At 37.2% G+C, this 13,983-nt stretch overlaps 1 protein-coding gene across 17 annotated transcripts in view; it reads left to right on the top strand.

The window, feature by feature from the left end:
* LOC127948882 (SLAM family member 7) overlaps positions 1–13,983 on the top strand; it is a 104,010-nt gene that overhangs the window by 84,427 nt on the left and 5,600 nt on the right. For 3 of the 17 annotated variants that reach the window (XM_052545708.1, XM_052545707.1, XM_052545704.1), the window contains exons 5-8: positions 2,439–2,465; positions 2,885–2,917; positions 4,132–4,211; positions 4,480–4,592. The exons of 6 other annotated variants lie outside the window; for them this stretch is intronic. In XM_052545708.1, the coding sequence (XP_052401668.1) occupies positions 2,439–2,465; positions 2,885–2,917; positions 4,132–4,169 (98 nt within the window). In that variant the 3' untranslated portion in view covers positions 4,170–4,211; positions 4,480–4,592. Of the gene's footprint in view, positions 1–2,438; positions 2,860–2,884; positions 2,918–4,131; positions 4,212–4,479; positions 4,593–6,861; positions 7,284–9,773; positions 10,809–13,036; positions 13,343–13,660; positions 13,922–13,983 lie in introns of those variants that run through there. 8 more of the 17 variants (XM_052545699.1, XM_052545700.1, XR_008152211.1 and 5 more) reach the window with 7 other exon arrangements.

Raw genomic sequence — 13,983 nt, 5'->3', positions numbered from 1 at the left:
GCAATAAACCAATCAGAGTCTCATCTTCCATTCCCTTTAAGAGCCAGTTGCGCTCGTGCCATGATGGATTTACTATTTACACGGCGGAATTTGGCAAGCGCAAAGACAGAACGCGTCTCTGAGATGAAACAGAGCTGCTGGTGTGCGAGCAAATAGATATGGCCTAATTCTGATACATGCAATGACTATATATATATATATATATATAAAATTTAATTAATTAGCATACAAAAAATTCTTATGCATTGCAATCCTTTAATTTGTAATATTTGGCATGTTTGTGTGCTGCTGTGCATCCCTGTGTTTAAAGGGGGGGGGGTGAAATGCTCGTTTTCACTCAATATCCTGTTAATCTTGAGTACCTATAGAGTAGTACTGCATCTTTCATAACTCCAAAAAGTCTTTAGTTTTATTATATTCATAAGAGAAAGATAGTCTGTACCGATTTTTCCCGGAAAAACACGAGCGCCTAGAGGCGTGACGTGTGGGCGGAGCTAAAGAATCACGAGCACGAGTAGGATTTTGTGTTGAGCGAGTCTGGAAGCTGTGACACAGATCCAGAGGCTGAAATTGAACAAGAGCAGCATCAGCAAAGGCTTCTCTATGTGGTATGTACTGAAACTGTATATATTTGCTTAGCGGTTTTGGAAAATGACTAAGTTCCACTTTTTTTTTTTTTTTTTTTTTTTTTAAGCTGTACATGTGGAAAGTGCAGTTTGATAACAACATCGCATTTTGTTTACTTGATGTGCTTACGCGCCGATAGCTAAGTTAACAACACAGAGATATTTGAAGCAGTTTTACTCACCGCCTGCGGTTCCAACACACGATCGTGACCCTTTTTCGTTGGGATTGCATTATCCTTAAGAAATAAACAATGTGCAAATCCAGCGTCAACCTGGGCCTTGTTTGTAAAACAAGCGTCTTCGAAATGCAGGGGAACAAACAGAAACACTTGCACAACTCCGTTGATGCTCTGTAAAAATAAACTCCATCCACTGGTCCATTAATGCTGTTTCTCTTTTGGTAATCTGTGCAGGGTTGTCTTGCCCTGGCAACCAAAAACACACTTCTTTTGTGACATTTCGCGACGCTCTCGCTCTGATCAGTGATTGTCTGCGCACAGCCTCTCTCTGCTCTGCTATACGGAGCGCGCGCTCTTCCGGCAGAAGTGCCTCAGGACACATATAAGGAAATTCCGCTCCATCTAACGTTACACAGAGCCATACTCGAAAAAAACTTTCAGAAACTTGTGACAAACCGGAAGGAGTATTTTTGGAACAAAAATACTCCTTCAAACGTACAACTTAATTTTTGAAACTTTGTCCATGTTTAGCATGGGAATCCAACTCTTTAACAGTGTAAAAAACTCAGTATGCATGAAATAGCATTTCACCCCCCCCCCCCCTTTAATAAGCAGCGTGTATGCTCTTTAAATAGCAAAGAAAAAACATATTGCCAGACTATAGACCAGGTTTGAGTTGGTCTATGGCGCAGTCTATTTTCAGCTCCTTAAAATAGCATTGTGCCAGCAATGTGCCTGAACACACCTCTTTTTTTAGACCAGCACGACTACGGCCGCATAAATGAGCGCAAATGCATTTGATAATTAAACGACATGGTGCTGGACGCGAAAATGCGATCGGCGCCGGACTTAAACTGGCAAACACACTTGTGCTGTGCCTTGTGTCACATTGTGCCAGGTGTATTATAGGGCCCTTTGTTTGTAAAACTCATATGCAAGTAGGCATCAGCTATCATGAATATTTTTGTGATTTACACCTGAGAAGACAAAGACCTGCATAATGAGCTGCATATAATGAGCCTTTCAGTCAAGTGTGCGACTGAGAGGGAAGAGTTACAAGAAAGAATGTGAGGACAAAATAAATATTTTTATGTTTGTAGTTTATTTAGAATACATTTAATTATCCCACAAAATTATTTGAGATTCACTTGCAAGTGCAGTTAATTAGTGATTATAATGAATTATACTGTGTTGTTATGCATTGCATATCACGCTGTGTAAACACAAAACCATGTCTGCATGTGATCAGAGAAACAACAAACAACAAGCACTACTCTACACTTCTCAAAACTCAATATAAAAGTTATGCATTCTTTCTTTGTGTGAACATTTGGGCGGTGTTATGCAAATCTTCCCACATAATGACGTAGAGATGTGGGGGCATGTTAGAACAAGGAATTTTAGGGGGGTGTGGACAAGTCTTTTATAAAGAATATCACCTTTGATTTGAGACTTTAGCCTTTGCAACTTCACAGATCTTCCTTATGCACCAAGAGCTTGTCACACTCCAAAGAGAAAGGAAAATTTAGATAGCATCATATGACCCCTTTAAGGAATTCAGCAGTAGCTTACTCTGCTCTATATGTCTGTGTAACTCCTGGATCTTCTTTCTTTTTCACAAATGACACTCAAGGAAAGAAGTATAATGTAACGTCCAAAGGTAAGCATGTAATAATCCTAAACATAAGATGTAATAATTTGTCATCTATTTGTCAAATATTTAAAATATCTATGGTATGTTCTCAGTAAAGCTAATGTGATTACGTTTTCTCCTCAAGCTACTTTGAAAAACATTATTCTCCCATAAATCATCACTAAATAAACAGTATCTGCTACACCGATATCCAGGTGGTTTAAATTACAGAATTGTGGATAGTTAAGCAACACACTTCAATTCTAACTTTTTATGACTGTCAGTATAATATAAAAAGTTGCATTTCATTATTTTCATAATTCTGCTGCATGCTCTATTAAAGTGAATGATTTTATCACATTATGATGATGATATGTTGACAAATGACTGTCAACATAATATATAAAAGTTTAAATTCATTGTATGGGTAATTGTTTATTATAAAGGTGATAAGAAAAAAGAAGGTGCAGTCATCCCCGGTAGGAAAATAAAAAACTAAATAATTACATTAATAGTCCTTTACAAAGATGAAGACTTACCATTTTAACTTAAAGGGGGGGGGGGCTTAAATGCTCATTTTCACTCAATATCCTGTTAATCTTGAGTACCTATAGAGTAGTACTGCATCCTTCATAACTCCAAAAAGTATTTAGTTTTATTATATTCATAAGAGAAAGATAGTCTGTACCGATTTTTCCCGGAAAAACATGAGCGCCTGGAGGTGTGACGTGTGGGCGGAGCTAAAGAATCACGAGCGCGAGTTAGCTTTTGCGTTGAGAGCGTTTGGAAGCTGTGACAGCTGTGAAACTGAACGAGAGCAGCAGAAGCAACGACTCGCTCCGAGCGGGGCTCGAACCCAGGTCTCCGATGGTAGGCGGACGCACTAACAAGGAGGCAGAGATATTTTAAGCAGTTTTACTCACCGCCTGTGGTTCCAACACACAATCGTGACCCTTTTTCGTTGGGATTGCATCATCCTTAAGAAATAAACGATACGCAAATCCAGCGTCAACCTGGGCCTTGTTTGTAAAACAAGCATTTTAGAAATGCAGGGAACAAACAAAAACACTTGCACAACTCCGTTGATGCTGTTTTTTCTTTGGTAATCTGTGCAGGGTTGTCTTGCCCTGGCAACCAAAAACACACTCCTTTTGTGACATTTCTCGACGCTCTCGCTCTGATCATTGAAGTCTGTTGTGCTCTCAGTGCTCTGCTATACGGGAGCGCGCGCTCTTCCGGCAGAAGTGCCTCAGGACCCATATAAGGAAATTCCGCTCCATCTAACGTCACACAGAGCCATACTCGAAAAAAACTTTCCGAAACTTGTGACAAACCGGAAGGAGTATTTTGGGAACAAAAATACTCCTTCAAACGTACAACTTAATTTTTGAAACTTTGTCCATGTTTAGCATGGGAATCCAACTCTTTAACAGTGTAAAAAACTCAGTATGCATGAAATAGCATTTCACCCCCCCTTTAAGTTATATTTATAGTGGACTGTCAATTTCAGTCCTGCTGCATTCTCTTTAAAGTGAATAATTTTTCACATTTATTATAATGAAAAAGAAAATGGGAATAAAAAGACTTAATAATACTTTGTCAAAAACAACAACAAAATGTTCAGAAAATGCAGAGCATTCTAATTGAATACCAGTCCTTGACTCTTGTTTGTTCATATTTGTGCTTTTTATAGTCAGTACGGCTCTGATTACAGACAAGGAAAATGTCTAAAAGAACAATATTTCAGATGCGACACAGTCAAAATCGGTGATGGTAAGATAATTGCACATTCAATTACATTCAATTCAAGTTTATTTGTGTAGCGCTTTTTACGATACAAATCATTGCAAAGCAACTTTAAATTAAGTTTCTACAATATTTAGTAGTAGCTTATCAGTGGTGACTGTCAGTTTATGTGCATATGACAGCAATTTTCAGAAAAATTAATACAAGACGTAGTCAGCCAGACGATGAACACTATTAACGTAATTAAAGTAATCACACTTGTAGCAATATTTGTTAGTTCTGTATGTTGTTTCAGGGTTAGCTTCATCTGGGGTCCTCTGAGGGTCAGCATCATCTCTTCTCAGGTGTTCTGGATCCAGACTGGAGCTTGTGTATGTCCTAGTTACCACAGGATGTAAAGTCTGTGGCGTCTGTGACAAAAGAGAGAAACAAATAGAGACATAATTGGCGTAGTTGCAGTTCCGTAAAATGAATTAGTTTAACCTAAGCTAAAGAATAATAATGCGGATTTGATCAGATACAACTTCAGTCACAAATTATGAGATTCATTACTTGAATGCTTGGCAAAAGAGATGTTTTAAACAGAGAGAGTGTGTCTGAACCATGAACATTATCAGGAAGGCTATTCCAGAGTTTGGGAGTCAAATGTGAAAAATCTCTACCTCCTTTAGTGGACTTTGCTAACCTAGGAACTACCAATTATTAAATTGCTTAAATATCAGTCCCTCCAGAAAAACGCGATTATGCGATCGCCTGATTTAATGCATAACCAGCCAAAGGCCGCATACTTATGCGGGGTCGCATTTTTTCAAATACACCGCTCTTTTTCCGCATAAATTGTCGATTTAAGAAAGCAAAATATATGGGGCTAGCATGATTTCATAATCCCTGTATTTTCGTTGAAAAAACTCACATATATATTAGCAGAAAGTTGAAAAATGTTGCGTTTACTTCACACAAGTAAAGCGCCATTTTCCCCCTATTGCCATGGGAACCTTATGAAGTTACGTAATTACGTGACGTGAACATCATCTGCAAACTCCGCGGTGAAACCAGGGTGAAACTTGAAGCGCGCAAATCATTCTTATTTGCCAACAAAAATAAGCGCAAAATAACGTGCGAAGCAGTTTCACGATTTTGAACTTGCGAAAACTGCGGTTTGATGAAATTGAGAAAAAAAAGGTGATTCCCCCAACACCCCCTTCTCACTAGGCTACTAACACTGTTGTAGTTTCATTCAGAAGTTGATGCAACTTTACAGTTGTAAGATTGCACTTTTTTGTTACAGAACAATATCAAAAACTTACAGTTGTAATTATATTAGTAGTATGTAAAATACTTTACGTTGCAGTAAGAGATTGCAACTTAAATATTCTGTGTAGTAATAAGAAATTACTCTTTACATTAAGGTAGTAGCCTAGTGAGAAAAATGTGTTGGGAGAATCATCTTTTTTTCTCTTTTTCATCAAACCGCAGTTTTTGCAAATTCACGCAATTTCATCGCATAAAATTGAAAAAATATCCAGCATATTCCATCGCATTTTTTAAGAAAATGTGCCACAAAATCAAGGATTTTTGCCCTCAACAATCACAAAAAAAATCTGTGTTTTTCTGGAGGGACTGAAATATGGCTAGTCTTAAAGATTTTAAAATTGTTTGTATATTTTCATGAATTAGCCTTCAGTTTATTTGCTACAGTGTTCACACTTCGGGGGATTGTTCCCCCACCCAAATCTAACTGACCACATTGTCATGTGCAAATCACTTGGACTTTGTATCAATTGTATCAATCAATTGTATTTTTTCCAAGATGTTGCCATTATATAGAATGCACCAGCTATTTACACTTGCACTTTGTCTTAATTGGTAGTGTCCATTGTCGCATATCATTTGTTCTGCTGTTAGAAATGGCACAAATGAATGTAAAATGGGCCATCCAAATAAGTGTATTACTGTTTGGAACCTGTCCTTAACTACAGAGAAATAAAATGCTGGCATGGTTTAATTGAATTCCCAGCAGAGTATTTTATTATTATTAATATTAATATTATTATTATTATTTAATGTGAAATCTGAAAAAATAATGGCATCCTGTCCTAATCCTTGATCATGGCTCATGTTTTGAAATTCTTACTTGTGCTTCGAGACTATAACAATAAAGTTTTTGCAACGTTGAAAAAACGTCATTCATTTGTTTTCTTCTGAATTATAATACTGTCATTCAAAGAAAAACTGCAAAATATCATTTCAGGTCATTTGTAGTAGTTTGTACAAATGTCATCTGTGTTGATTCAGAAATATTCAGGTTTTTATCATCTTATTCTGGTGTTTTAAGCACATTCACAGCCATATCACTGGATTGATAACCAATTACCCCACATTTTCAAGGCCTCAACTTTTAAGAGCCAAATGAGAAACTCCCACAATGCTTGGTCTTTTGCCTTATTAAGTGTGCGGTTTGATTCACTCATAGCTCATTGATGTTGTCATAGTTTTATTTTTTATGTAATGTGTTGTTATATTGTATATTATCACTATTTTATATTTATTATTTTATCAACAGTGTAAAATCTTTTTTTCTAATTTTTTTTTGGTAACACTTTAGAATAGGGAACACTTATTCTCTATTAACTAGGACTTTTTCCTTAAGTCCTAATTTGCTGATTATTAATTGCAGAGGGGTTTCTCCTGAAGTTCACCATCATCTCCAATGTGTTAAGCGTGCTGAGCTCCAGATTGTTGAGACTGCACCAGACAGACACCTCTTTAACTTGAAGAGGCAAACTGGGCAAACTGAAGAGGATCCAGTAAGAGTCCAGTAATGTCCTTCAGGTGGGCCAGCTACCTTCATCCACCAGCAATGTGGAGAATCAACAACTGGCAGACAATCTGAAAGAGTTTTACTGCAGGTTTGAAAAAAACACTCAACACGCCCTGAACACCTCTCCTCACCACCACTCAAACCATTCACACCTCCTGCAACCCTCCTCTCCCCCACATCTGACATTCAGGTCAGTTAAGGTGAGGTGTGCCAGGTCTTCCAGAAGCAGAAAGGCTTGATCAGGCTTGATCTCAGATGTGGCACGTCAGGACATTGACCTGGTTGACCTCAGCATAACGCTGAAGAATAAGTGTTTCCTTCCACCAGTTATTTTCATACTTGATTTCTGTTGCCAAATCATATGTGAGTTCTACAGAATCAAGGTGAAGTTTTTGACGAAGGCTTGGAACACAGGAGGTTGTTTTCCAATCGAGGAAAGAGGCAAGTCTGGAAAAGTGCAGGTGCATGAGGGTGTTTTGTAATTTCTAAAGATGTGGCAGGAGGACATTGATAGGACAGCACACACCCACGTGGTCCTAGTCCAAAACTGGATTCACTGAGAGACATGCTTGTAATTCTGGTAAGAATTAATGGCTTGGGTGTAATCAGAAATCACAGAGGGATCTGGCAGTGGCCCTACAAAATAAGACTGAATGCAAACACTGAATTAGAAACAAATGCAATGATAATGATACATTCAGTGTAGCTACTGAGAATATATTTAACACATATAAGGATTATATCTTTTGGATTACACTAAAATAAACTTTCCTTCCAGTCTGCATCATACCTGCGTGAGCTCTGTAAAGGCTGGATGAAATGCCATCTCTTTGTGTTTACAGATAACTTTGGTGCAATAACAATGAGGCTGTACACAGGCTCAGGTGGATACCCTATGACAATTAGCAAGGATGTCACACCTGACAGAGTTGACACATTTGATTGTGGTGTATATATATATATATATATATATATATATATATATATATATATATATATATAATGTGACGAGTCAGCTGCCTCCTCCCTGATTGTCACCGGCACCCCGTCCTAAATCGCCGCCCTTCACCAGGCTCCCGACTGGAGTGGGTGTGTGAGAGGAGCGGCGCTGGACGAGTCAGGGCTGGCGGCGTGTGATGGGGCACACCTGAAGGAAGTGGAGCCTCATTACCGCCGCTGGTTAAAAGCCCAACGCGCCTCTCCTCAGGAGACCGGTCTCTTCCCCGTGCATGCACGCTGGTGTCCTCGTGGGCAGGGGCGGAGCCAGAAGATGTAAACATTCGGGGCTTAGCCCAAACCTAGGGGGCTGCAGGGGTGTACTCCGCAGGGGAGATTTTTTTTCCCCCATTTATGTCAGCTAAATGCACTATTTTTCAGGCTGTTTGAGATAACAGAATGCCTAAAAATCTATACACTATCTGGGAAAATGATGGTTACTCAGAAAAAAAAAATATTCACCCAGTAGAGCCTACAAACTATTTTGTATTTAATTGTTCTCCAGCTATATTTCTCAATTAATCTATCTTCTTATCCCACTAATGTGCCGAGAACAGTTGTAAAACATGCCCTGAAATAACTTAGCATTTGATACATTGGGATATATTGCTTTTGAATCTCTCTCTGGCCGGTGAGGTTTGCTGTTACGAGTTCCTTTTAAAAAAAAAATTGTTATGTCCATAATGTTAATTTCAGGCGGTTAGTCAGTGAGCTCGCTACGACGGCGGTGAAATAAAAAGCCCACCAGCCCCTAATGACAACGACAAAGAAGATGATTTATATTCTTCTTCGTTAGTTTTTATCGGCAGTTGGCAAACAAGCGAAGTGATGCGTGATGCTTTACCGTCCGCCACAACGCACAGTAATAGAGCTTTTGTTTCTTTTTTTTGCCGCTCCAGTCTGAGAGACTGAGAGGAAATGAAACAAAGTTGAAGTTATTTTAAAAAAGCTAAAAGATTCGGGGCTTTTGACAAAACATTCGGGGCTTAAGCCCCATTAGCCAGCCCCCCGCTCCGCCCCTGCTCGTGGGTCCAGGAAGGGAGCGTTGAGGGACTCCCGCGCCACCAAGACGTGAGCTGCCGGACCCGCGATCCGGAGGAGAACCGCACCCGTTTACACGGCCGACGGGCCAGGATGCCGGGCCGTCCATCCCCTACCAGCGCCGCGGCCAATGAGAGAGACGCGGCCGCTAGGAGAAGCCGCCGCCCCTCGCGCCCCGGACCTAGGAGGGGAGCGCGTGCGGCCGCCGGACTCCGCCCCTTGCCTGGACCCTTCCTCAATGAACACTGCCCGACCCACACGAACCCCGCAGCACAACGAGGACACCAGATTCCCTGTTATTTTGGACACTTTCCCCCTTTGGCCACTTTTATTCCCTTTGTTTTATGATTTCTGTTAATAAAAGCCTCTCCGAGGCCTGACGCCACGCCCACTGTGTCTGTCTTGTGCTCCTCCCGTGACTATATATATATATATATACACACACTAACGGTCAAAAGTTTGGGATCAGTAAGAGTTGTAATGTTTACTAAAGAAGTCTCTTTTGCTCATCAAGGCTGCATTTATTTGATCATCCTGCAAAATGTTATTAGAAGATAAAATAACGGTTTCTTTTTTAATATCCTTAAAAATATAATTTATTTATGTGATGCAAAGCAGAATTTACATCCTCTATTACAAAACTCCTACAAGATAGTGACGTTTCCCTGTTTACATTAAGAATGCAACACCCAGAGAGGAACCAATCCGGCTTCCCAGGTAACTAGCAGCCAGAACCTGGAGTGAGGAGAAGAGAGACTCACAGCGGGAAAGAAAAAACTAAACGAAACACATAGGCACATATCACAGCGTGAAATAATAAGTCCATGGGACATAACATATTAGAATGATCAATGTTAGCAACAGTTGTTCTGCCATATTTTATTTTTATTTTTATTTTTAATGAAAACTGCAATACTTTTTTTTCAGGATTCTTTGATTAATAAAAAGTTAATTTATTTACTGAATTTATTCAAAATAAAAATATTTTCTAACAATATAAATATTTGCTATCACTTCTTAACAATTTAACATATCCTTGCTGAATAAAAGTTGTAATTCCTTTAAAAAAAAAAGAATAAACATTTACTTACCCCAAACTTTTTAACTGTATATTGCTCTTCTTTTTATTCATGAAAAAAATCCAAGTTCAAAACAAGTATTAAGCAGCACAACAGAATCCAGCACTATATAATAAATCAGCTTATTACAATGGTTTCTGAAGGGTCATGTGAAACAGAAGACTGAGTAATGATGCTGAAAAGTCAGCTTTGCTTCACAGGAATACATTATATTTTAATGTATATTAAAAAAGAAAAACGTTATTTTACATCATAATACAATTTCACAATATAACATTTTCCCTGTATTTTTGATCAAATACAGGCAGCCTCGAAGACCATAAGAAACTCCTGTAAATAAATAAATAAATAATAATAAAATAAAATAATAAAACCTTAAAAATCGTTCTTGATCCCCAACTTTTGACCAGTAGTGTATGTGCTGACATCGACCAGGCACGAGATGGCAGCAAACCCCTGAGCTTCAGCTGAAGCTGTTCCCAGGGGACCCCTAAGTTACTTTCGGTTTTGTCTCAAATCATACATCCTCTATGTATTATCTGTGCCTCTGATGCGTGTTCCTCGAATATTTAATATAAATTCTAGAAGAAAGACGCATGAAAGTGTAGTTTGTATGAATAATGTATCCTCTGAAATACTCCACGACCGTCATCTGCGCTTTGTTTATCACCATCGGAGCTGCTTCTGGTAAAGTTACTCGATATCTCGGTATAACTGTTTCTCCATGATAGGGCGGCGGCCGCTATTAGCTAAAGTTAGTTCAAAGCCGTTTAGTTTTAAAATATATTATAATAGTGTGTATAATTTACAACTGCAAAATGACTGCGGTTGAATATAATTATATCTACGCAATCCTCTACAATTATTATTTTTTTCAAACATTGCGAGTAAATCACTCGCATATGCGACTAAATGATGTCTAATATTAGCCAATGGCTAATAAATTCTCATAATCATGTTATATTATGAAATATAATAAATGGAGGCTAAGTATAACTTTAGCACAGCTATATTTTCACTCGCAAACACTCTCTGACAGAGCGCTTCAGAGATCTCAACTCTCTGTCAGAAGATCTGGGATATTTCTCAGTTCATCTCAATGGATGCGTAAATGGACCTGTATTTAATGGACTGTAAACTCTAGTGTGTAGCAAACAAATAGCCGTAGCTTTCTCTCAGAGACAGAGAGAGAATCAAAATAATGGAAAAATAACGGTGATCCTACGGAAGTCTTCAGCTTTTAAGAGCAGCCGCGTTTTCCGGTAGTGGGTGGGCTTCATGTGCAAACGGCAATCTCATTGGCTGCCTCTAGACCCTATTTTGATTTTAACAAATAGATTCGAAGGAACGCACAAAATGATTAATATTCATGAATCCAGCAGCTCAGTAATCCTTAGTAATCCTTATTGTGTTTTATATTTCTTATTATTAGAATTCGTATCATTATTATCTTATTAATATTTTTATTTTATTTTATTTTATTCTTTTTTTTTATTTTAAAATGCTCAGTTAAAATGACTAAAATGCATTCAAACATGGTTATGAAGTTTACTTCTAATTACTAATTACTAAGTTCTTTTCTTAAATCATTCTTAATTGTTATAAAGCTTGACTGACTGGTGTTAATAGTTACTACTTATTATTATTATTATTATTGCGCGTGTTCTGCTTACTTAAGTGTTTCTGAATTGTATGAGTGGTTTGGAATATAAATCATAGCACGATTCAGAAAAAAAAAAAAAAAAATATATATATATATATATATATATATATATATATATAACCATAGAGCAAAAACATGAACAAAGAAAGTAACACGAACTTATAAAATATATTTTAATGGAAATAATTAAGTGTGAAAATAACAGGAGGATATATAGTCAAACCAAAATTATTCAGAGACCAGAAATACATTTGTTTTTTACTAGTGGGTGCAGGACACTATAGTTCATTTATGTATGTGAGGATAACAAAATAAAGTAAACTGTGACAAATTATACCTCAAAATTCTTCAAATAGTAGACTACTAGTAAAACCAATACAAATTTTGGACCAAAAATTATTCAGACCAAGTCTAGGGGGAAAACTGAAGTTGAGAGCATGCCCTGGAGACCAGGCTGTCATTAAGGATAAGAGTTGCCCGACTAAGTATTGATAGTTGTGTAAATACTGTCATACAGCTGTCTAAATAATTTTTGGTTGATTGTAATCCATTAAATACATTTTTATAAAAGTTTTCTAACATTATCAAGATGAATTTGTTCTGTTACAGTTAAGCTATGAGTTATATTCTAAACTATAGAGAATAAACTGTGATAATGTGAAGTCTTGAAGGTTTCTTTTTTGACTGTCTATTTAATAAATTAAGTTAATCAGCTAACATTAAAAATACTATTTTGGTTTCTGTACCCAATATTTAAAAAAAAAAATAGAAATGCAATAAAAATATTGATATTGGTACTAGGCATCGGCAAGTATCAAAAAAAAATATATATATATATATATCAGTATGTCGAGTAAACTAAAATATTTATTAGCTAATAGCTATTACAGGATTGTTAGAACAGTCTTTGTCGTGGCCTTGTTTTGTGTAGCTTAAAGTTATTAGCAGCAGGCCGAGGCCTACACCGCAACAAAACGGGTGTAACATTAGCTTATAGTTCAGATGTTTATGCCTCTGTTATTTAATTATTAGATGATGATAACACTCATAAATATGTGTTTTGTTTATATTTTTGTGGTATGTATATGACAAATAAAAGTCCCTTTAAGGGTATTCTGTAGTCTTTGGACATATTGTGTCTGAATATAGTACATTATCAGGTACTTTTGGTTGACGTGCTTTATTAGTAACTATTATACAGAAATGTGCTTGTTGAATGTTGACTAATATACTCTTTCATTTGTCAAACTAGTTGAAGAAGAGAAAGTTTATGGTGAAGTCAATCGTACAGTGTCTTTTGGTGCGACCAGCTTAAATGCTTCTGTCAGCAGCATTATATGGAAACAGATAAACGGTGCATCTGTTGTAAAAGCGATTGAATGGGATGTTGAAGATGATGGTGTTTCTGCCCCGAATCTGAGATTCAAAGACATCACATATCTTGATTACACGACTGGACAAATTACTATAAATAAATTAACTGTTGAACACAGTGGACTTTATACCATCGACATCAACAGTAAAGAACAGGAACAAAGATTCAACTTGGAAGTTTTGCGTAAGTGGATATACTTTTAAAAGCTTTACACTGATGCATTTATACTGATAAACACAGATAGTGTGTGTTATTTTAATATCACCATACATGGACCTCCAAATAAACAATTTGGTATGACATTTGTAAGTGTTAGTTTGTGTTAGTATCACATAATTATTATCTGGTGTAATCATATTGTACTCTAACAAGACTTTTTTAAAGTTAGTGTAGTTGTTTTTCTTGTAGTTGTACATTTCTTGTTTGTTTGTTTTTTTTTTTTTTAGTTTTTTTTTTTCTGTGGACTGGAATTTAATGTTTTTTTCTTTGTTTCTTTCACAGCACCGGTCCCCAAACCTGTGATAAAAATAGAGAAGATTAAAGTTATCCCTGATGCGGTGTATTTAATATGTAAGTACAATGAAACGATCATATGGAAGAATTCTACTGGAGGCACACTGCAGGGTTCACCCCACTATCCGAATGGAGAATTTATCATAGTTGAAAAAGAAGGAAATCCAGATTTCTTCTACACATGCACACTCGAGAATGCAGTGAGTGAGAAAACCAGCGATCCGGTCTATGAGAGAGATCTGTTTGAAGGTAAGCATCATTTATTAATATCAGATAAGTTTTTATGTTGAGGTGGTCCAGAGAAGCTGTAT

This window comes from Carassius gibelio, chromosome B1 (assembly GCF_023724105.1).
Source record: "Carassius gibelio isolate Cgi1373 ecotype wild population from Czech Republic chromosome B1, carGib1.2-hapl.c, whole genome shotgun sequence".
Taxonomy (NCBI): Eukaryota; Metazoa; Chordata; class Actinopteri; order Cypriniformes; family Cyprinidae; genus Carassius; species Carassius gibelio.
Note: the sequence above shows the minus strand (reverse complement) of the source record. Positions and strands in the feature narration are given on the sequence as shown.